This window comes from Saccostrea cucullata, unplaced genomic scaffold (genome assembly GCF_032062105.1).
Source record: "Saccostrea cucullata isolate Sc308-1 unplaced genomic scaffold, CSIRO_AGI_Scuc_v1 ctg183, whole genome shotgun sequence".
In the NCBI taxonomy this organism is placed as follows: Eukaryota; Metazoa; Mollusca; class Bivalvia; order Ostreida; family Ostreidae; genus Saccostrea; species Saccostrea cuccullata.
The window spans coordinates 480,094-505,770 of NW_026929981.1; the positions used below are offsets into that span (position 1 = coordinate 480,094).

General features: G+C 32.0%; 1 protein-coding gene across 2 annotated transcripts in view; it reads left to right on the top strand.

The window, feature by feature from the left end:
* Positions 1 to 238: 238 nt before the first annotated feature.
* LOC134282682 (3-keto-steroid reductase/17-beta-hydroxysteroid dehydrogenase 7-like) overlaps positions 239 to 25,677 on the top strand; it is a 29,464-nt gene continuing 4,025 nt past the window's right edge. The window contains exons 1-10 of one of the 2 annotated variants that reach the window (XM_062765086.1): positions 239 to 366; positions 2,525 to 2,734; positions 6,565 to 6,675; positions 6,876 to 6,990; positions 8,423 to 8,538; positions 12,424 to 12,499; positions 15,386 to 15,490; positions 17,046 to 17,102; positions 18,693 to 18,791; positions 21,973 to 22,859. In XM_062765086.1, coding sequence (XP_062621070.1) covers positions 314 to 366; positions 2,525 to 2,734; positions 6,565 to 6,675; positions 6,876 to 6,990; positions 8,423 to 8,538; positions 12,424 to 12,499; positions 15,386 to 15,490; positions 17,046 to 17,102; positions 18,693 to 18,791; positions 21,973 to 22,065 — 1,035 coding nt within the window. In that variant the 5' untranslated portion in view covers positions 239 to 313 and the 3' untranslated portion in view covers positions 22,066 to 22,859. Of the gene's footprint in view, positions 367 to 2,524; positions 2,735 to 6,564; positions 6,676 to 6,875; positions 6,991 to 8,422; positions 8,539 to 12,423; positions 12,500 to 15,385; positions 15,491 to 17,045; positions 17,103 to 18,692; positions 18,792 to 21,972; positions 22,860 to 25,677 lie in introns of those variants that run through there. The other variant, XM_062765085.1, reaches the window with a different exon arrangement.

The following is a 25,677-nucleotide window of genomic DNA, read 5'->3' on the forward strand; positions in this document are numbered from 1 at the left end:
TGTAAAAATAGGTTCCTCGATATTCACAGTAGCATAGCCATACACAGTTTAATATAAGGATCGGCATTTCTTTTCGTTAGTGTTAAAGTGTTTATCAGGCAATTGAATTACACTACCTGTGACCGTGTCGTACCACCTTATCTAATCAATGTAACCAATGAATTGACTTTCCTTTATCAACAAGAAAATCGCGCCATATAACAGAAATAGAAACGTCCAAATCTCCAAAAAAGGGGAGAAACTCAATTCTTTCCGGATTTCAATATTCCGAGAGTTTCCAATATTGTTTTTATTCCTACTTTCATTTTTTCCGATGTCTACGATTCATGAAAACAAACTTGTAGCAGTTATCACTGGTGGAAATTCGTAAGTGTTGAAATAATTCGAATTTTTCGTGCTGGAATTGTTAACTGAACGATTATCGATTTTTAACTTTCTTTTAAAAAGTTTAGTCAATCAGCTTTGCCATCCACGAATTTCTTACCAAGAGTACACGGTTACGGTACCTATAGTAGATCGACGGCAATCTGCTATCGTGTTAACATTTAAAAAAAGGGACAGAATTAATTTTAATATATGTACTTTTATTAAAAGGACATTTAAACAAATGGGAAATGGCTTAACATAAGATTGTTTTTCAGGGAATAAGAGTTCAAATAGCAAAAAAAAGGGGGGTTAAAAAAAAAACGAGGTAGCTGGAGGCATAATAATTACCAATTACCAAATTAAGCACGATCCTTTTTTGTGCTTTTCTTAATCTTTGGAAAGGGCGTATCTTTAGAGAGCAGTGCTGTTCAATGGGTTAGTCATGGATATCGTCCTTTGAAGCTATGTGGTATAGTGCATCTAACTACTGTAGATTCCTAAATATACATGTCTAATTAATTCAGGGGTTCAAAATTTTTTTTGTCATGGTCAAGTCCAGGACTTGAAGAGTAAATTTTAGGCAAGTCTGAGGAAGAAATTTCAGAGTCCATATTTACCTATACATCATTAAATTTATGTAACTTATAAGTTACTTTCATTTGTTGCATTGAATGAATAAAGACTATGTGTATTAATATATGTTTTATTTTTCCTCCATAAACTGTCATATAGTCATACATGAGTATTTCAACACAATACCAGACTGATAGATTACTGGTAGATTACAATAACTTTTACAAATACTCACTACTGAATAAACCATCTGTTACAATAAATAGAAATTAGAATGTGCTGTAAGTCACAGCTAAAACCGAAATTTAACAAACTCATTGCCGTTTTTCATATAGGAGGAAACATGAGGAATTGCGTAAAAGCAAGAGTCTAACCGCAACGGAAAATAAAAAGACGGATTGTATTTTCGAAACGTTCGTAATGTTTTATAGGTATTTTAACCCCCACAAACCCACATTTGTACTTAATACATTTGAGAATTTGCTTTATTTTTAGCTTTACGATCATTTTTTTAATTTATAAAAAAAGATAAACAAGAAACATAGCCAAGTCCCAGGACTTTGGCGAATTCTAAATGTGAGTCTGATGAATTTGTTAGTCCGGGACGTCGGGCTTGAGGATTTTTGAACCCCTGTAATTATTGCGTAATTTCATTAGAAGCACCACATTTGAAATAAAATTACGTGCCTTTATTTTTATGGTGCTGAAATCTATATAAAATATCTTGACCAACCTTCCATTCGCGAATTATTATTCTCGTGATTTGACGTTGAAGAGCCCATTCTCGATATTAAATAAGTACTCGCGAAAAATAAGGAATCTTATATACAGTAGTCAGGGGACAGGGGTTTGATTTCCAGTTCATTCATCTGTTTTCTCCTTTCCTGTTACTTACATAATGTGGTTCTCTAACTTTGTTATATAATATATAAACTCTTCTGTATACTGCAAAACAGAATTTCAGCTGATAACAAACACCAGAAACCCAAATCAATAACACAATTTAATGTTATGTAATGATTTTTCCAAATACCGCCAAATCTCTATAAATTTCCCAATTTTAATGGCCCTTGCCCTAATCTCAGAAACAAAGAACCATTAATAGTTCATTCTTCTCACAAAGATTTGAATTGCTTTTGACTTGAAAGTGTCTTAAAAAATTGACCAAGGTTCTCTGATCAAGTTCAAGGTAACACCCAATATATTATTCTTTTTCGAGAAAATGTCTTGTAAATATAAATGAAGAAACATTAAAAAAATTTTAACTTGACATAAAGACTACTTGCAGTCTGAGAAGGTGTCATGACCTTGACTTGACCATTTATCTTTTACAAACACATACAGTAAAACTCGGTTAAAATGAATTCACTGGGACCTGTAAAATTACTTCGCTATATCGGTAGTTCATTATGTCCATAGAAGGAATTCATTAAATTTGTATAGCTGGGGATCCACGATAACTTTGCTTTATCCATGAATTCGGAATATCAGTGTTCATACTAAGCAAGTTTTACTGTAATAATTTTTATTTATATGTTGTTATGTGCCACTTCAAAAATTATAGTCTTTTTTTATTTTGTTGCAGAGGAGTTGGCCTTACAACAGCGGAGAGGCTTCTAGATTTACATGATGGTCAAGGAATTGAAATTTGTTTGGTCTGCAGAAATAAGACCAGAGCAGAGGCTGCTCAAAATTCACTTCTTAAATATAAGCCAACTGCTACTGTAGACATAGTCCTAATAGACACTAGCAGCATTGCCTCTGTTATTAAAGGAGCCAAAGAACTTCGCTTAAAGTAAGATTTAGAATGATCAGAAGCATGTAACATATGTTTGTTTTTTCCATGTTTGAAATATTTGAAATGACTGCAATAGTTTGGTTATCTATATAATCTTTCTTTTGCAATGAAATGTGCATTGAAACTAAATATAGTTGCATACATACATACATGTATGTTTATGAGAAATATCTTTAAAGGTTATACAAGTAAATATATGTTATTAGCAATCGGATATTGCAAATTCACGGATATAGCGAAGTCATCATGGATCCCCAGCTATTTAAAATTAATGAATTTCTAATACAGTAATAAGGAATTACAGACATAGCGAAGTAATTTCATAGGTCCCAGTGACTTGGTTATAATCGAGTTTTGCTGTAATTATGTGATTGAATTATTTGCAGAAACAACAATTATAAACTTTTTTAATTTTAAAAAATACCTTAAAATTAATGATAGAACTATATGGATTCCCCACTATTATAATAATATCAAATTATACTTATTCCTAAAAATTCATATGAATACACTATTGGTCTCTAACAAAGCAAAAGCAGATATTTCATGCTGTTATAAAAATATCCACCTTTGATATGTTAAGTAATAAACGATGATGTGGGCAGAGTGTATATAGATAGAATACAGCACCTGTCGATGACAGTAGTAAGCATAAAATGTCATTAGTCAAAAAGTTTATGGGTGGAACCTAAATCTAAATTTAACTTTTGTATGGGCAAAATAAGAACAGCATATCTAATCTGTGAGTTAAGGGGTATTCTTGTTCACCTTGATCAAACCCAGTTTATTTGGCCTCGGATTGGGGTTTTTTTCCTTTTATGTGAAGCGTAGTGTATGGAATTTTTGTTTTCTTCTACTGTATATTATCAGACATAGTTATATATATGCAGTGTAGTATTTGGGATTGATTTTTGTTTCGTAATTTATTATTTTTAAATTATCATCGTTAACAAATTTACCCCAAACTCTGAATAAAGTCTAATAAAACATAAATATTGATACCTGTAACATTGCTTGGGCCAAGGTTTACAAATACAGGTAATTGTTGCAAATCTATGAAGAATATCATTGTCATTGTGTATTTAAAAAAAAAAGAAAAAATAAGTCATAAAACTGAAGTTGTTTTTCAAAGAAAATAACAATTCAAATAGAAACTCAAAACGGTAATGGGAGTGGGTTCATGTTCCAAGGTAATGCATCATGCAAAGTCCATGAAATGAACATTTATTTGAAATTCCTTATCTAAGCCTCCAATCCCAGATTTTAAAAAATCTCTCCATATCAAGGCTTAAAAACATACAGTGTATATCCAGAGAACATTGATGGATTTATGCCTTTATAAATAAACTTGTCTAATCTATTAAGAAAGGCCTAATATCAAGAAGATTTATTTTTGGTAACCTGCTCAGTGTATGTGGAATTTGTGGGCATGGGCACTGTAAATGTTATTAAAGAATTTTGGTGAAAATTTTAAAAGTTTTTCACAAAGGATTATTCTGAATTATGTTTGATACAAACCACTTTCTTGATTGTTTTATAGATATGAAATTGATAAATTGAATTTGTTGACAAAAGGCATGTAATTTCCTGTTAATTTGAATATGTCTCAAGATTTGTGTCTTGTATTGCATACTATCCCTTGATTACCAAAAATATTGCCTTCTTGCAAATTTACTGCACTTCTGCAGCAAACATTGCTGCAAACTTGCTGCAATGCAACTAAATAAAGCATGGCAGTCATTGCCAGTCAATATAAAGCCTTGGTGTTTGCAAATATTTTACCATGTAAGTGAGATTTGCTGCAAATCTGCAGCAAACACTTGATTTTACAAAAAAAATTTAATATGGAAGCCTTGCTGCAAGCTTGTGGCAAACATTGCTGCAAGCTTGCGGCAAACATTGCTGATGATGCAATCCTGCAGCAAACATAACAGTTTGGTAAGGGGTAACAGTTATACTTCATTACCTTACATCACACTCAGTGAAAATCATGCTCTGGATATTTGAAATGAAAACCATAAAAAGAATAGCCACATGGTATTCTTTGGTCAGGAACTGAAAATTAGCATTCCCAGTTCTTTTACAATATGAAACTAGAGGTACTGTGAGCAATGAGCTCACTAAATGATACCCCCGCCTCCCATAATGTCCATGTGTTAGTATATATTGTTTTACGGTAATGTGTAAAGAGGAATAAATCATCCTATCAAATGTTATCCGGAAGCTTCTATATGTGACGTCATAGGTAAACATATAATGGCAATGTTCATGCTTTGTGGGAAATTCTTAAAAAAGTAAAATAGGAGGTGCACAATGGCAATATGTGAAAATTGAAAGTTTCATTAAATTTCACCTAGTTCTTTTACAATATGAATTACTATATAACTTTTCGTATAAAAACTCCTATGGTCTATAGCAACCTCATGGATGTATTTTATTTAAAGCATTTTTTGTTGGCAAACCTTTGATTAAAATGCATATTAAAGAGTCCCAAAAGCATAATTATTCTCATTATGGAGAAGATAAAGAAAAAATGACAGAAATATCTACACTGAAATGTACTGATTGCGTGCGTGTTGCACATGAGATGGAACTGTACTGTAAACTGCGATTACATTCAGCTATTTTCTGACTAAGCTTTGAGAACATGTGGAGCAGACTGAGTACAGTTCTATTTCATGTGCAGCATGCATGCTATCTAACTCAGTGCATTTCAGTGAATATGACTATTAAAGTAATCATTATGTAATTATTGTATTTAATGAAAGTAAAACCAATGTGAAATGTGTAGGTGTTGAGTCATTATAGGAAGAAAAGACAGGCATGTATGTGAAGATTAAGAAAAAATTTGTAGTCACATGGTACTTTTTAATTTGCAAGGACATGCTGCGTCTTTGAGTGCAGTTAAATATCATAGAATCCTGTATAGTTGTACTAAATGAAACTATGTACAGTTGAACTTTCCTATCACAAACTTTGATATCTTTGATATTTCCAACATGTTGAAGTCATTTGAAAGTCCAGATCATGTTTTCTTTTATGTTTACCCCGTAGTATACCAAAAATCAGTTTTTATGCACCCTGATCAATAGATCTAGGGCATATATTGTTTTTGTCATGTCCTTCTGTTTGTGTATCTATTTATCTGTTTGTTTGTTTGTCTGTCAGTTGTTAACTTTAACCTTTGCCATAACTTTTGAACCATGAGAAATAGAGACTTCATATTTAGTATGCTTACTTCAATAATTAAGCTCTTTCAAATAACATCAAGGTCAATGACCTTGTGACCTTGACTGTAACCTGTATGCTAAAAATAGCTTTTTCAAACTTTTGCCTTTGCCATTACTTTTGAACCATGAGAGATAGAGACGTCATATTCAGTATGCTTACTTCAATAATTAAGCTCTTTCAAATAACATCAAGGTCAATGACCTTGTGACCTTGACTTTAACCTATATGCTAAAAATAGCTTTTTCAAACTTTGTTGCCACTGGGCACACAGTGTTTCAAATGCATCTTGTTCCTTCAAAGCATGGAGTTCAAGATAACAAGTTTGGCTGTATCACATGAGGATAAGTTTATGGATTCCTAATAGGGAAATAATTTAATATTAAACAGTAACTTTGACATTTACTTGAAGTTTTACAAATTAAGTTCTTTCAAATGACACCAAAGTCAAAATTTGTTCTTAATCTTTGTCTTTGAGAATATTAACTTCATTTTCACCAATACCTTAAATTGTAATATTTTAAAATGTTTTAGCAACCAATTGCTGTATTCTATTGTTTTGCAAAATTCATATAAATTTTATGAATAAACATTTTCAGGTATAAGCATATTGACCTTCTCTACCTCAATGCAGGAGCCATCTTTGTTAGGCGAGGCATCAACTGGTCTCACATGATGAATGAAATTTTTGACAGTGATACTCCAGGACAGTAAGTACAGAAATAAATGATTATATGGTAGTAAAACAAAACTAATTCAAAATATCCTCTTAAAATTTGTAATTTTCTGACATATTTTCTACACTTTTAAAATTGATTTTTAGGTTATAACTTTAAAAATTGATTAACAACAATAGTAATATATTCAGAAATTAGAAAAAAAATATGCATCAAATATGGTTCTTTTGCAGAAAGATTCTCCACATGTTTACTACTGGGGAGGGTTTATTATTACAGACAGACAAAATCACACAGGAAGGACTGCAACAAGTCTTTGCCACAAATCTGTTCGGCCATTTTGTTTTAGTAAGATCTGTGCTAAAATTGACATTAATCAAGATGAAAAGCTTGACATTAGATCATTATAATACAGGCACCTGACGTTACTTATATTTCTTTTAGGTATATAGGCGTATATTTTTTTAACATTGAACAAGAAAAACCCAATTTCAACCAAATTTGGCATATAGCATCTATGGGTAAAGGGGAACAAAAATTGTGAATTTCATGTAGTTCACTAAAATTATATCTTTAAAAATCTTCTTCTTTACTCCTGGACATCAAGCAGTCAAACTGTTTGCATGATTGTAATCAGCATTAATACCAAAATTGTGAAATTCATACATCATACTAGTGCTAGGGCGGGGCTATATAGATAATATAGTGAAAATGCATTATTTCTTTAATAATCTTCTTCTCTGCTCCTGGGTATTAAATAAACTAACTAAGTACATAGTTATGACGAGCAAGAGTGCCTCTTCCAAAATTGTGAATTTTATGGCCCCAGGGTCAGGGGTTCTGGTGTGCCCTAATTATATAGTGAAATTACATGAATTCTTTGAAAATCTTCTTCTCTGCTCCTAGGAATGAAATAAACTAATTACATAGTTATGATGAGCAAGATTACCTCTTCCAAAATTGTGAATTTTATGGCCCTAGGGTCAGGGGTTCTAGTGATAGGGCGGGGCTCTATTGATTATATAGTGAAAATACATTGAATCTTTGAAAGTTTTCTTCTCTGCTCCTTGGTATTAAGCAGAAAACCTATATAGTTATGATGAGCAAGGGTACTAATCTTCCAGAATTGTGAATTTTATGGCCCCAGGGTCAACCATAAAGGAGGGGGGGGGGCTGTACTTATATACTGAAACTGGATGAACATATGCTCCTTGGTATTAATCAAATATTTTTGAAAAACAAGGGTGCCTTTTCAAAAATTGTGCAATGTGTGGATCTAGGCCTAAGGGTCAGGGGTTCATGTGTGATTGGGGCATTACTGATCATGCTGAATATTACTGATTACTTGAAATGCATTTTTTGTTCCCCTACCCTGTCTATGGGTATTAAGTAAACAAACTAAGCAACTGCTAAGTGTATTGTTATGATGATCAATTTCAAAATTGTGAATGCCATAGCATCTGGATTAAAACATGAATCAAATTCAATCACTGGAAAGTTGTTGCATAATGCTCAGGTGACCTATAAGGCCCATGGGCCTCTTGTTCTTTTAGGTAGGCGTATATTTTTTTATTAAAAGAAAAATAAGTAACATCATGTGCCTGTGCATTATAAGTAAACATTAAATATTAATGTTTCTCCCCAGTGATGCCTTGGATTAATTTTGTATTTACATGTACCTGTAAAGCTATATATAATATAATGGTTTAATAAACAATGCCAAATTGGCTGATCAACAATAATTTATATGCATATTCAAGTATTTTATCATACTGTTAAGGTTCAAGAACTAAAACCTCTTCTTGGTCATGAATCTCCATCACAAGTTATATGGACCTCCTCCAGGGCCAGTATAAAGTCTTCCTTTAACATCAATGATATTCAACATAAAAAAGGGTAAGTTGTTTAACGTATTAAAGATTTCCTGTTCAGCAGCTTTTTACTACCCTCCTTTTCATTGAAAATTTCTCAAAACCAAAAAAAAAGATATATGACTTTTCTTCAAATAGAATGTTCAGTGTAAAAAAAATCCCCTTTCCTTGGTTTAAAAGATATATTTATAAAAGATTTTTTTTTTTTGAACAACGACACATTGGCCCATATGGTAGCTCATGGTCAAGGTTAAAGTCAAAAGTAAAAAAAAAATGTATCCAAAGAAAAATCCTATCACTAAATCTTGAAAAGATACATATTACCAAAGGGAAAGATTGCAGTAGAAGGTCAAACTCATACATGCCAACTTTCCCGATTTAGGCGGGATCCTCCCGATTTTACCCTTTCATCCCGCTTTCCCGATCGTGAAAGAAAAATTGCCCCAATTTCCCGATTTGAAAAAATCACCAAAATTTCCGATTATAAAAGATTCCCTACCGCTGAATTTTGACAATCGGAATAATAATGTCAAACTTGTTTATTTAATGCACTCGGATAAGTTTTATTGTTTATTTAACAATGTTAATTAGCCACAGGAAATCAATTCACGCATGAACGAACGCAATTGTCCAGGTACAAGTAGCTTATGGCTTGGGGCAATTAGGGGATTATCTTGTCAGTTTTAAGGGGTATGCATGGTGAAACACATAGATTAACGTGTTAATTGTTAGTCATTTTATTGAAAACATAAATTGAAGACAATGAAATACTAATCAAACTATAAAATCGGAATCCAAAGAGATTGTTTTTTGAAAACGAAAGTAGAAAACTACAAAGCATAGCTGCTGATTTTATCTACCTATAATGAAAAATATTGTAAAGTTTGCCAGTTAAAATTTTATGAAATTAAGATGAAACAATCAAGTGTATGTCAGTTAGAATTTCTTTTCCCTTCCTTCTCCCAAAAGTAATATTTTATAGGTATGTGCATATCCACATGGCACCATCAAGCCTGACAAATTTCATGACTGTAAAAAAAAAAAAATATTCTCCTTTGGATAGGTGGTATAAATTTCAGTAAATTTAATACCTTATTAGAATCTCTAATTAATTGAAATATAATTAAAACATCTCAAAAATGTTTCCTGAAACAGGACTTTACAGTATCAAAACCTCATATATTTTTTAGCCTTTGAAAAAAAATGATTTAAAAGTTGTACAATTTTCAATTTTTTACTAAATTATGTGTCCTGGTAGAAAAAAACAAACATTTTTTTAGCAAAAATATTTCAATTTTGGAAAAAAAACTTTTTTTAAATCAATTTTTTGTGTTAAATTTATCCTTAAGTTGTATTAATAAGTGATATAAAATATTATTTATAAATTTAAAAAAAGATAAATTCATTATCATTTAATTTTACGACAAAATGTCGCGAATTTGGAGCTTTGAAAATTGTCGTCACGCGCTAAATCCCCCATGGGAATTTTCAAAAGTTGGCATTATGCAAACTCCAGGGTCAAGGACATAAAGTTAAAAAAATGTTGGTTCCCAAAGGAAAGTTTTGTAGTTAAACTACCATATAAAAGTCCTTGCATCAACTATTAAGAAGATGCATTGAGGGATAAAAGTTTTTTTTCAAAAGTAGGTCAGCATCCCAGGTTGAGATCAAAAAGTAAAAAAAAAAAAGCATCCAAGATAGTTCTTGTTACAATTGTATAATTGTCAAGTTCCAAGGTTTAACTTCATCTGAAGATAGTTGGATTCAGATGTTCAAATAAGATATTTCAATTTCAGTCAAACTTTATTTCCTGTTTTGTATACTTACCCTGTTGTGTGAGGGTAGATCTTGAAGTCCACTATAGGATACCATAATGGAGAGTTGAAGACTTGATATTGAAGTCCACTAGCTATTTCATGACAGAAGAGTTGAAGACTTGTTGTTCACGTTATTGCCTGGTTTAATGCTCAGAGTGTGTTTCTGTCATCTGAACATTCAAACCCAAGCAAAACTGTGAACACCATAAAATTCTTCCTAGTTCTTTAGAGACACTAAAAGATATACCGGTAATTAACCATGCATATATATATTGAATAAATTCATGAAATGAAAGACATTTTGCTTGGTTTGACATTCACTATCTTTTCTTCATTTAGAGAAATAAAATTTTGAATGTCATGCCATTTTCCTTCCAGGATGAGATGGGAGCAAATTAAAAATCCAGTAAAATATAAATCTGTCTTACATGTATTTACTCTTAAGGATCATGCAATCAAACTTTTGGCCTAATAAAAATCATCAATTAAACATTTACCAAATTAGCTTTAAAATTTATAATCCTTATAGTTTCAGGTCCCATATATTAAAAGTGCATGTCTTGGAAAACCTTTACTCTTGCATGACAAGCTAGAAAAAAGAAAGTTCTAATTACTGTAATTTGTTTTAGTTGTCACATCTTTAAAGCCCTAGATGCATCAATTGACAATATTCCATGCTTATTATTGTCTTATTCAAGATATTTAAGTAAATAGCCATGAAATTCCAAAAGAAGGTCATGAGGCCAAAATAAAATATACCTTTGTTTCCCCTAACACGACTGACTCAATCAAATAGTGCCGACTGAAAAGTTTTTCTTGATAAGATTATTCTGATATTTTTTTAAAGTTTATCAACCATAATAAAATATATTTCATCAAAATGCATTTTATTGGAACAGCCATTTTTTTCCTGTGACTTTCAAGCGTTTGTTGGACAGAAAATGACGCCCATAACATATGGTCCTTGTTGTAAAACAACGATGACATATCAGCCTTATGACTTTAGCTTCTGAAACATTCTTTAAATAAAATTTATCAGGGCCAGATAAGAGTTACAATCTGTCTTTTTTTTAAATTAAGATAGTAGATACATACATGTACGTTCATGAAGTACGCATCATAAGGGCTTCAACCATTATGCAAATTATCCAACTTTTCTAACTATATTGTTTATGTCAGGCATACTCTACTAACTAGAATATCCATTTTATCATAGTTCTGATTTCATTATTAACATTAAATTTTGCATTTAACCTCCATTTGTATGAAATTCTGCTTAGCAATTGCTCCAATTTCTTTTGCATTATTCTTGCTATAAAATGTACTTTGAAAGATAAAAAAAATAAGTGACCGACCCAACTTGAAATTTAAGGGTCGGGTATGGGGAAACAAGGATATTTTTAATGGTGGCCTTATAGTGATCTAATTTTTGGACAACATACTTAAAGGACACAAAGTGCATTGACTGACATTTTGACAAAAATTCTAAGCCCTTTCATATTGAAAATATTGAGAAATACCATGAAATTTTCTAAATAAGTCAATGTGACTAATCTTTTGGTTGACATACTCAAAGGCCTTATGATGCATCAGCTGACAAGGGTTGATGTTCCTGGGCTTCAAAGACTTCAAATTTGCAATTAAACAATCTGAAAATTAACCTATTCATTTTAGTAAGTCACTGTGACCTACTTTTTCAGATGCATCATCTTACAAATTGATGAATCTAAACCTTCCAGAATCTGAAATAATCAACTTAAATTAAATATAGTTCAATTTTTAAATTTTTACTACATAATTTACTTTCAATTTTTGTGGTTTTTGAAATAGATAAAGATTCACGATTCTTGGGGATATGTTTCTATACACAAGAAAATGTTGCAAAGATATGTAGTACATGACATTTTATATTTTGTAGTGAACAAGAATTCATAGGTCTCTTTATGCCACAAAAACAACAAAAATTAATACTCCATAAAATATATGGGTTTTTCAGTAGCCCCTGTTGACTGCCTTGAATGAGGGTGTAATTATTACTCAGCTGATTACCAGTAGTATTTTAAAATAAAATATATTAATGTATTGTTTTTCAGACAGGATCCCTATGGTTCTTCCAAGTTTGGTATAGATGTAATGAGCATGGCTCTTAACACCAGACTGAATAATCAGGTTCAGTATTTTCAAATGCAAAGCATGATAATACATGTACTCAGATTTTCTCTGTTTTCAGAAGAACACACTTTATCATGTAACAATATAAAATTTTGACAAAATTTTGAAACTTTGTAGGCTGTAAATAGCAGTATAACTTAAAAGGGGGGGGGGGGTTAAACAAATTAACCATCAGATATATTGGTTATGTTTCAAAATCAATAGATCTGAAATGCCATAGCAGTTTTCTTTATAATATTTTTTTTCACTTTTTTAATCAAGTTAAAATGAATGATGCAATATATATTTACATTTCCTACTTGGCATGTTCTTATTGCTATGAAAAATAAACTACAAAATTTTGTTGAATTTTACTAATAGGTACCTATATAAAGATTAAATTCTTACCACCTTATGCAGTCTTTATGCCATTATTCCATACACGTTCCTATAATCTACAAGTTTCAGGGAATAACAAAATTTCTCTGATATGCCTTAATATAGAATTAAAAAAAAAAAATTCTTCAAAAAATCCATTTTTAAAGTCTGATTTGAATTAGCAAAATAGAATCTGCCAGGGATAGTTAACGAAGACATAATGACAACCTTACCTGCTCATTACACCTGCTTGTCAGAAATTAATCACGCATCTGTGTCCAATTTGTAATTTTTTTGATTTCAAGATTGCAGAGAAATTTGATTTATTTTGTCTTGTTAGGGATAAAATCATGCTATTTTGTTGCAAGTGAAAAAACAAACTATCTTAGTTTAAATTGATTTTACTTTCAAAAAAAAAAAAAACTCATGAGGTGTGAATTAATTTATATGGGTTGGAAAATATACCCTTCAAAGTCTGTGATTCTCCATTTGGTATGCATCTGTGCATTTCTCATAATCACAGATTCTTATAATGTCTTAGCTGCAAAAACTGGACCAATTTCAAAATTAACCAACTTGCCACAAAGTGTACTTGGGTGGTTAGACACATTGTGCTTTCATTTCATTTTCTCCTAAAAGTCCAACATTTTTTATGGAATTGCTATGGTCTTGAATTTTAATGAAAACAGGTATATTTGAGTACTTTCAGAGAAGAAAAATAGTATGAGTGCACCCTCTGATCTAAAAAACAAAACATATATATGTTTTGTAATCCTCAGAAACAGGTCTATCATTTTATAGATGCATATTTTTAGAGGTTGGAAAACAGGACCTTATGAAAAAATGTCAATGAATTTTTTTCATATTTTTTATATTACTAATTTAATATGTACTTAATAAACTTGTCATGGGATTTCTTGACTTATTTAAAAGACATCGCCCCACAAATACCGCCCTGTTTAGAGTTTATATGGAGTTTAGATACTTCATGTTTACGGGCCCATAACGGAGTCCATAATGCGAATTTTTACGCCTAAACGATAAATATGATAGATAATACTATATACTCAAATATTTCAAAATATATATAGTGTTTAAATTATCTGAAAGCAATTGTTTTAATTTTATATAGTATTTGGGTGGAATAATTTCTGCATTTTTCAAGGCAGCTTCAACGACAAAAACCTCGTTGAAAAAATTCTTTCAATAAATATTTCTAAATTTACGATTGAATGTCAGTCCTTCATCGTAATTATTTATGCATAAATATCACATCAATTTTATGATCAGTTTGTTGTAAATCAATACGTCACACGAAAACATAAACATTCAAAAATGTTAAAAAAATATTTAAAAATCAGAAAAATACATTGACTGTGACCTGTTTATGATGAAATTACGGGTGTAGATCTCGCTGCACACTGCTGAGAATTTTATTAGTGACGTCAGACTGCAGGGTAAAGAGAAACAAATGTGTAGATTTCGCAACTTCACAGTATCTAAATGATGGCAAGATCTTTAAGAATTTTATTTATAATAATTTCTGTAATTAAATGTTTAAAACACAATTTTAGAATTTAGAATAAAATTACACAATAACTGTTGATTTTAACAACGTTTAACATGTATATCACCGTTGATTATGACGTAGTATGTCTTTTTAGTCATGTGACATGTTCCCTGTCTCCCCTTAAAAGATAGCTTAAAAATAAGTCGAATTACTATACTTTTTAGAATATGAGGAAAATGGAGAATTTCGTGATGTCATAATGCATTGATTAGCCAGAAAATTACATCATTTATGATAGAAATGCAGTCACCAAAGGTCTAAATGATATCTAATGCATTGTTAACTAAAACTTAGCAGTTTCAGTCTTTTCAGACATTCACAGGGTCAAAAAAGGCCATAATTGAACCTTGTTCTATTAAGACCTTATTTTTGCAGGAAACATAGAGTTGACATTTAATTTAAATGAGACAAAGTTTTCATAAATTCTTAATTTTGTTATTCAAACTCTTTAATAATTAATACAACCTTACATGAAAATGGACTTTTCCTTAGGATTGCAAAATTGAACAGTAATAATTAAATATTTTTTAAAATTTAATTTCTCACAAATCAAAAGTTATGAACAGTAATAATTTAATATTTTTAAAAATTTTTAATGATTTCTTATATAACAGTATATTTTACATTTTATCAATTTAATGCTTTGTTTTTCAAAAGGAGCAAAATAAAATTTTCAAAAACAGTTATTGCTTTAAAGGGGAGATGCAAAAACCCATCTTTGTTAGCCAAGGCTCTGCATAATATAAAAACACTGACAAGCCAAGATGGCGTATTAACCAAGAAAGAATAATCAAACCTAATTGATATAAAATATCAAAATCCATCATGGTTTTTGAAATGTCTTTATTCATTCAAGATATTAAAGTTTGTATACTTTTCCCCATCGCAAATTTCCACCAGGAGAGCTACAGTCTCTTCCAAACAATAAGTTTAAATGGATTTTTCTTACACTGCAGAAAGTTTACTCCCATACCTGCTGTCCGGGCCTAGTCCTGACTAACTTAACCAATGAGATTTTCCCAATGTGGATCTGGTATATTCTGCTTCCTTTCTTTTTACTTGTAAGTACTTTTTAATAACTGCATTGTACAATATAATCCAGTGAATGCATGCAACCGTTATTCTGCTTTGTAATGTACAATGGGTGGGCGACAGCTAGGCTGTTATGGATATAAATTTTAAATTAGTTATTATATTGTGGAATTAAAATGAAAAAAAAAACACATACGTCATTGTTCATGTCTCGGTATGTCATTGTGCATGTGCCTATTAAGAGAACGTTTATTTACATGTACAGAAAATTATAAAGTAGAAGATACAGCTGCAGCTAATAACCTGAAAGCAGACGAAAAAAAAATTAAAGTTAATTATAATGGAAGCTAAGTAACACTGTTGCAGGTGTATTTAAAGTTGATGAATTAATTCTGCTGTCATATAAACAATTTCATTTGGGTGATACGGCTTACGTCAAGGATGCACATTCATTTTTCATACTCAATCATAATTCTCTGCATGGGTACATAGCAGGAAGAATGAAAAAAGTAACAAGAAAAAAATTATATTAGGTCGTAGCACAGGAGTCGGAAGTTTTTATCGTCAATCAAAAAAAAAAAATCCGGAAAACAATTTTCCCACCTTCAACTAAACGTTAGTTGAAGGTGGGAGATTTTTTTTACGGATTTTTTTTTCTTTTATGATTGACGATAAAAACTTCAAACTCCTGTGGTCGTAAAGAAGAACTTAATGGCTTGTGTATTGATAGTTTTTAGGCCAACTTATGTATTAGGTGATGGTAAACCAAGATTCCAAAATGCTATTGTACTACAATTTTTAGCTGATTAAACATGATTCCTAAAATTAGTTTTTGAATTTGGTAATGCATAACAGGTAGATTGTACTTATTTGATCTTTTTATAGCTTTATACAGTAAAACTCGGTTATAGCGAAGTCCTGGGGACCTGTGAATTTAATTCGCTATATCCGTAATTGGTTATATCCGTATAACAAATTCGTATAACCATACATAGCGAATTCGCAATATGTATGTTTTCCTTCAAGAGTTACTACAAAATATGTTAGGGAAGCAAATATTACAAAACATACTTTCGATAACTAAGGTTTTATTATGAATTGAATTTTATATACAGATGCTAAAAGAAAGTAAAGTCAGTTCAATTTTATCAAATTTTGAGATCTTAGAAAGTTCGTTATAAAAGATGTAAATTTCATTATATTTAATCTCAACGGGACTCAAAATCAGTTCGCTATATCTGTAAATTCGTTATATCAGAGATCGTTATAACCGTAAAATTTTACAAAGATTTGTTAAGAATTTTGCCGGGGATCCAGAAAAACTTCGCTATATCCGTGTTTGTACTAAACGAGTTTTACTGTATGGCCTGTGGTTTAAAACATGAACCAAATTCAATTGTTGGAAAGTTGTTGCATGATACTCAGGTGACCTATATGTATAAGGCCTGTGGGCCTCTTGTTTCTTATATTATTAGATTCCTTTGTTATTACTTTGTGTTTTTTCTTCCACTAAACTAATGGTACATATATTAATGATGAACAAAAAAATTATCATGGATATAAAATGTGCCTGTGTATTTGCAGATGAGAATCTTTGTATCTAACTTTAACATGACACCGTACAATGGCTCAGAGTCTTTAGTAAGTATTCAAAGGTTATGAGATAATAATGATGTAGTAATTGACATTTACTATATTTTATGAGAACATACTTATGTAAAACTTAAATGTTTTGGTGGCACGTTTTTCTTGTTTTCTTGAACTTGATGGGACTAATCTTATATAGCTGCAATAATGTAGCCCTCTCCTTTTTTTTTTTTTTTGGGAGAGGGCTACAACTCCTTAGGATCTCCGTAATGGTGCAGAGCGGGAGCGATTCGCTCCCGCACGAATTTCGGCTCAAATTGTCAGTAAATGGCTACTTTATAAACATTTCTTACCCTGACTCCAACAAAGTAGTCATCCATGCCGTAAATCAATCCAAAAATATACAGAACGATCCATATATCGCTTATTTTTCGTGTATGTCAACATCACAACTCGAATTTATCCGCCATGTTTACTGACCTTGATAGATTGTATTTTGGGACAGCCAATGAGAATTTAGGTTCTATAGGAGCGGATCTTTTTGGAGTTCCCTTATTTTAAGCATAAATATCGCTGCTTGCATAAAAATAACACTTAAAATGTTTTTATTTACCGATGTTTTTGTGATAAAATTCATCATAATCATTTATAAACACCTGATTTGCTTTATTCAGTTGTTCTAAATTTCAAGCGAAAGTCTGATTACGTCACGCGTGAACTGTCATGGCTGCTGAAGTAAACTACCAGGAAACTGGCAGAGTTATTTTACAAGTTTTTCGCATTTAACGGGCTCTGTTGTTGACAGTGAATAAAAATTTCGTCTTATTGGAAGTAAGTTGAATGTAAAAATAATTTATTTTGCCTGCAGTCGCTCCTATTTTAAAAAAAATATTTGCACCATTACGGAGATGCGACGGAATTGTAGCCCTCTCCTGAAAACATCAGATTAAAAAAAATCGGAGAGGGCTACATTATTGCAGCTAAATCTTATAGTGTAACCCAACTTTTATTCATGTGCGAGAAATATTCGTGAGTTTCACAACCTTCTTTAAGTCACGAATATAAATCGCCGTGAACCATTTATTTTACTTTATTTTTGTATAAAATTTTCCTTATTCGGGAACATTATTCGTCGCTGATTGATTTCAAACTGATGAATCGCGAATGAAAGATAATGCAAATAATAGCTGGTTTACAGTAGTTGAAATATATCCAAGGATTTGTAAACAGAAACAAAAAAGTGATTGGGACTGCCAACTAATTTCAGTATATCTCAGGTTTTCAAGATAGCAGATTTTTAGATATCAGGGTTTAACTGTATTTGTCTCTCTTTACAAAGATTAACTTTTTCCTCTAATCTATGCAGTGTACCCTTAGATCAGAAAGAAATTTTATTTGCATTGAAGTCATCACTTCATATTGGACCTGAATGCCACAAATGATATATGATTTCAGAAAAGAAATGATTCGTTACAACAACAAAAAATTAGCAGAATTATCTTCCATTTTCCGTGGATTTGCTCTTATTCATCATTAGTGAAATATTTCTTTCTCTTTCATTTTTGGATAAATGTAATAGGAGTGTATAATGTGAAGTATTTCTAATTTATTAATTGAAAATACATACTTAAATTTTCTTCACAGGTTTGGGTTTCACAACAAGAACCAGAGACGCTGGATCCAGTGACAAGATATGAAAGCAATACTTCCTTCTTAGGAAAAAGATATGTGACACAAAGAAAGGTACAAACTGAATCAGCATTTAGTTTAAAGTATTCCAGGTGTTTGCTTTCCCTGCACGTTTTAATTTTGTAAACTGGGAATAAAATTGCTAATGAAGTATTTTTCCAGTTCTTTTAAGTATTTTTGCTTAATAATGAATCCAACATTCTGTGACAAATTTCATGTTTTGGAAAAACTGATCATAATTAATTTGCTTTCAAACATGTAAACATCAATTATTTTATTGAGAAAACATTATTTTCCAGAGGTGCCCTAACTATTGTATGTTGAAACTAGCAGATAATCAATAGACCTATATGCATGTTATTGTCTGACAAATTCCAAACATTCTTAAGTGCAGCTTGTACAGTATCTGAGACAAATTTCAATTAATCAAATCTGCAGCTGCTGCAGTCAACATTTGAAAAATAGGTGAAAGATCTATATTTTTAAGGTAGTTTACATGTATATTTCAAAATGCATGCCTACTTTGTTGTCTTGTTAGCTTATGGGAACACTTGTCCTTAAAAAGGAATGGTTTAAAAGGTTTTAAGATTTTTTTTACAGTAGTTTCATTTCTCAGATTTCTGTTTTGGACATGCAAATCTGCAGTTTTGATGACTGTCTTTTATGGTTATGCCCCTATAGAAGAAGGGAGGGCATATTGCTTTGCTGCTGTCGGTCAGTTGGTCAGTCAGCCTGTCGATCCACCATCAGTTTCTGTACGTTCCTTTTCTTTGCAGAGGTTGCATACTTCTAAATGAAATATGAAATACAGGTTTATCATAAGAATATCTAGGTCAAGATTTGTTTAGGATACAATTGAGCCATTTTGGACAGAGTTATGCCCCTTGGACTTCGGAAAATTCCAATTATTTGTAGTTTCTGTTCATTTTCTTTGCTTAGGTTGCACATAATAGAATGAGATTTTGTATACAGATGTATAATTATTATAAAAATATCTATATCAAGTTCTGTTAGGCTATGATAGAGTCTTCTTAGCTCATCGAAGCTGAAAGCTCAAGTGAGCTTTTCTGATCACCCAGTGTCCGTCGTCCGACCGTTCATCTGTAAACTTTTCACATTTTCAACTTAATTCTTCTCAAGAACCACCAGGCCAATTTTAACCAAACTTAGTACAAAGCACCTTTGGGTGAAGGGGGATTCAAATTTTTAAAATGAAGGGCCAATCCTTCTGCCAAGGGGAGAAAATCAAGAAAAGACAAAAATAGGGTGGGGTCATTAAAAAAAAAACTTCAAGAATCACTGGGCCAGGAAAGCTGAAACTTATGGAAGCATTTTGGGGAAGTGTAGATTCATTTTTTTGGTAAGGTCTATTCCAAAGTAACTGCAAGCTCTATCAGATCAAAAAATGCATAAATTTTGGATGTACAACTTTTAGAATGTTGGTTAATAACCTTACTTACTGTAAACCAACTTTTATTTGCATGCAAGATATACTCTCGAGTTTTGGGACCTACTTTAAGTCACGAATATTAAATGCCACAAACCATTTATTTTGCTTTGTTTATGTAGAAAATATTTCCTTATTTGTGAAAATTAATCGCCACGGATTGATTTCAAGCTGACGTATTGCGAATAAAAGATGACGCGAATAATAGTTGGTTAACAGTATAGAGACAACATTCGTTGAGGTGAACTCTGTAATCTCTGATTACCTATGGGGTTTTTATACGCCCGTCTTAAGACGGGACGTATTATGTTATAGGCTTCGTGTCCGTCCGTCTGTCCGTCTGTCCATCTGTCTGTCTGTTAGCTTTTCGTTTCCGGCTCATAACTTTAAAACTATTAGGCCTAGGATTATCAAACTTTGTCATCTGATGCATCTTGGGCAGAAGGTGTGTCGCGCACAAAAAGTAGGTCGCTCTGACCTTTAATTAAGAAGATATAGCCAAATATGGAAAAATCCTTTCCGGCCCATAACTAGAAAACTATAAGACTTACGATCATCAAACTTGGCCAGTTTATGCATCTTAGGTAGAAGGTGTGTCGCGACCTATTTCAAGGTCACTGTGACCTTTGATTTAAATGAAATTTTACTATTCATTTACACATCCCAAATAAAGTAAGAGTATTGCACTGTCCTTATTAAAAAAGTGTTAAATCAAGAAAATACTTATTTTTTTTAAAGCATATACTTGACAGCAATCTATAACAAATATTATGTATGTTAAAGAAATCCTACCTCTCCCATGAGTGTAATTATCAAGCACTGGTCAAGACTCAAGAAGAATTTTGATAACAGAAAATTGCATGTCAAATTAGAGAGAAATTAATGAGTTTTGAGTGTGAGGAGTTCGCTAATAGCTAGAGCATGGTGTTATCTATATCCCTTGAGTATTGGGCAAATGTGTGAGCCTGTTGGATTAAAAATAGCTCTTGCTGGCTGGCCTAAGTTTTAAAATAAATTTAATGAAAAGTAATTAAAACTAATTTAATATTGCATAGTAGAATAATCTTATATTATATAAAATTGTTAATTTATAAAAACTAATTTTATGGGATTGGGGTGGAATCAGCATGTCCATATGAATTTTATATTAAAACCTGTCGGACATTAAATGTCAACCAAAAAAAATCTTTGAGTATTTCATATGTTTTTAAAAAAGTTATGGTAGATAGTGCAGACCCATTCATCTATTGGTATTAATGAGTAGACAAGCATCCAGTTAAAGATTAATTAATGAGTTCAGGCTAGCTGTCTTAATCACTCTGATCAAGCTGTATGATGACCTTTGGGAATTAGAACAGAAGAACTGTTGGTTAGTTTACAGCATATGTCATTTGATGGCCAGCCTTTTCTTTTCAAAATTAATTTGATATAGATAAATTTGTTAAGACTAATTTGATATTGTTTAATATGATGGGCATTTGACAAACACAACCAGCATAGAAATCCATCAATGATGTAATATTTGTTATAACTAATGCTTACATCACAGGGGATGGATAAATATTTTTTAGGAATGGAAAAATCATGGAAATTTAGAATCAGGGTTGACGTGATTGCAAGCTAAACTGTTGAAGAAAATTGTAATTTTTGACGGGCGTATCATGCTGTGGCGCGGCACTTTATTTTCAGTTGAAATTGTGTCCATACCCCTTTAAGCTAGCTTCATGTATTTGCACGTATGAGCTTAATACATATTGTAAATTTTGCATATTTTATCTCTCTCTGCAGCTTCCCATTGAGACAACTACATGTGACCAGTTGTTTGAGGAGTGTGAATCCATGTACAAAAAATTTAAAGATGGACAGCCATTGGATGAATAGCACAAGTTTGAAAATGTACAAAATTTACCAAAAAATGAAACATTCAGTCTCTGAGCTGTTTTATTTCAAAGTGTCTGTACAATATTTTTATGTGTAATCCGAAGTAAAAATTTGCTCAATCAATTTTGGATGTATTTTGAAAAATGATTTTTTTTTATTATTATTTTTAAAAACATTTTTAATTAAAATAAACATTTTTTTTTTTATTTTTTATTGTATTCATGGTTACATTTGCTTTACACTAAGGTAGCATCTCTTGTACAGCTATGCATTATCAGTTATCCATGTCACACAGATAATTTATATTGCTGTCATTCCTGTTTATCATCATTGTGAATCTTCTGTCAACTTTTTATTTTAGCATATTTGACTCCTTTGAATTATTTGAAATTTAATTCTGGACCAATTTCCTCCAATCTTGTTATATCTGTAATGTTTCTATTGCTCAGGAGAAACAAATATGTGAAATCACCCCCTAGTCTAAGCTATATATGACAGAGAGAAATACATTGTACATGGCACACAAATCCATTTTAATTCTAATGGCAAAGGATTGACCATCTTCTTGTACACATAATTCTTAGGTGACTGTCAAGGCCAATGGGCCTTTTGTTTTTATATAAATTTATTACAGTAAATAACTGTTTCAAACTGCACACTGCAAAATATATGTAATACCTATATTAAACATGTAGAAAGAACTGTGATATCACATGTTTATTTTTTCTTTTACATACTTCATGTATATTACAGTCAATTGTTATTTTACAAGTACTTCTAGGAATAAAGTCATGAAAACTATAAATGATTGGCTCTCTATTCAGCAATGAGAAAATCTAATTCTCTATACATCGGGACACTTCATGAAGCATGGTAAAATTTTCTTAATTAATATTCATTGGATATATGTTTTCAATGAAATTAATTTTGTTTTATATACTGAAAGTGGAGGGGGGGGGGGGGGGGGGTAATTGAAAGAGAAAAAAAAATTACAAAAAAAAAGGAAAAAATTGTCCAGCCTCAAATTTCTATTTCAGGGGAAGGGGGGAGCATAGGGGCTTGTCTTCCAGATTGTTACATGTAAAATAGATTAATAAAATTTTGAATCTACTTTAAATCACTTATGATAAAAGTTGATAAAATATGAAGATTCTGACAATTTCAGTCAAGAAAAATCACATTTGAAAAAGATATACCACGTACGCCTATGTACCTTAAGTTTATGTATATAGTTGTGGTACATCTTTTTAGCTCACGTGAGCCGAAGGCTCAAGTGAGCTTTTCTGATCACATTTTATCTGTCGTCCATCCGTCTAGCTGTCCAGCTGTCTGTCTGACTGTCTGTAAACTTTTCACATTTTCGACTTCTTCATAAGAACCACAAGGCCAATTTTAACCAAACCTGTTACAAGGCATCCTTGGGTGAAGGGGAATTTAAATTGTTAAAATGAAGGGCCAGGTCCTCTCACAAGGGGAGATAAGTCAGTAAAATATCTTCTTCTCAAGAACCACTGGGCCAGAAAAGTTTAAACATGTAGAAACGTCCTGGGGTAGTGTAGATTCTTAATTGTTCAAATCATGACCCCCAGGGGTTGGGCAGGGCTACAATAGGGAATCAAAGTTTAACATAGAAATATATAGGGAAAATCTTTAAAAATCTTCTTCTCAAGAACTACTGGGCCAGAAAAGCTGAAACTAATGTGGAAGCATCATTGGGTAGTGTAGATTCTAAATTGTTCAAATCATGACCCCGGGGTTGGTCGGGGCCACAATAGTGAATCAAAGTTTTACATAGAAATATATAGGAAAAATCTTTAAAAACCTTCTTCTCAAGAACTACTGGGCCAGAAAAGCTGAAACTTATGTGGAAGCATCTTTGGGTAGTGTAGATTCTAAATTGTTCAAATCATGACTCCCAGGGGTTGGGCAGGGCCACAATAGGGAATCAAAGTTTTACATAGAAATATATAGGAAAAAATCTTTAAAAATCTTCTTCTCAAGAACCCCAGAAAAGCTGAAACGCATGTGGAAGCATCCTGGGGTAGTGCAGATTCTAAATTATTCAAATTATGACCCCGGAGGTTGGGTGGGGCCACAATGGGGAATCAAAGTTTTACATAGAAATGTATAGGAAAAACTTCTTTTTAAGAACCACTAGGCCAGAAAAGCTTAAACTTATGTGGAAGCATCCTGGGGTAGTGTAGATTCTAAATTGTTCAAATCATGCCCCCCCCCCCTGGGTTGGGCGGGGCCACAATAGGGAATTTGAATTGTCCAAATTAAGACCCTTGGGGTACAATGGGGTCACAGTAGGTATTACAAGGGGGAAATCTGGTTAAGAATCGCATGGTCAAAGCTTCCCAGGTGAGCGGTGTGGCCCATGGGCATCTTGTTTAAATGTGGTTTTTCATGACTGAAATTGTCAGCTCTTAGGTGTAAATGTATTAAATGTAGATTCAAAATTTTATTATGTTATATTTAAGAATCCGGTAGAAAAGCCCCTATGTGGAAAAGTAGAATGGAACTTCTTTCAATATATTACCAATTTATTTTGAAGTGCCACCATTTACCATCAGTGAAAGTGGGGGGGGGGGGGGGTAAATGCTACGCTACAATATTGAATGAGAAAGAAAAAAATAATATAAAATTATTACATCACAAAACATATTTATCACAAATATACTCTTTCTGTATCTCTGTCTTTCAAATACTAGTAGCAACAGTTCTTGCAGCTCTTAACTTTTACTATTTCCGAGTTGCCAATTTTGAACAATGAATAATTACATATGATATAACAGTGACGTTACGGTGTAACAATTCTTAAGTTGGACTTGTCAACTGAGAAATTGTTAGACCGATGTAAGAAACATTTCTTTTGTTGGACTTTTTATTAATAACACATGTATACAGAAAAATATATAAAAGGTATAACAAAATGATGTATACATGTATGTAATCTTTTGATTAATTTACTGGAAGTATTGGTGACAATTTTTAAGAGTATTTATCTGACCACACATGAAGTGTGAAATTCCCCAAAACATATTGATTGCATAACAAATATTACACAGACCTTCATAATTTATCAGCATGTTAAGATTGTTTATGTTTGTGCTTTTTATGCTTATTATATTTTCTTGGATGAACTTTCAACTGATTTGTGTCTGTCTTTTTCAAAGCAATATCACTTTTCTTTTTTTCCACCCAAACTCCGCTTGAGTCATCTCCTTTAATAGTTTCAAGTTTTGGCTTTTCAAACACTTCACTATGTTTTCTCCGTTTTCTTTTCCGTTAATCTCAACCTTAACCCCCACCCCCACCCCACCCCGTTAATAAAATTGCATGAACTCATAGATGAGGGAGACTAACTCTCAAGTAATGGGATAATATAACTTAAACTTGTTCTAGAGCCATTTCACATCTCATGATGTGGCGCTCCAAACTGGACAATTGTTCTGCAAGTTTGTTATTAAATTGCATTTGAAGTAATGTCTGTGTCAAAAGCTGTTGAATTCTGGAGGGGAAAAAAGCATATCATTAATAAGATAAGTTAAATTATTCAATCAGGTCTCTTTTTCCACTTTGCATCAGCATCCCAGTCTAAGGTTAATG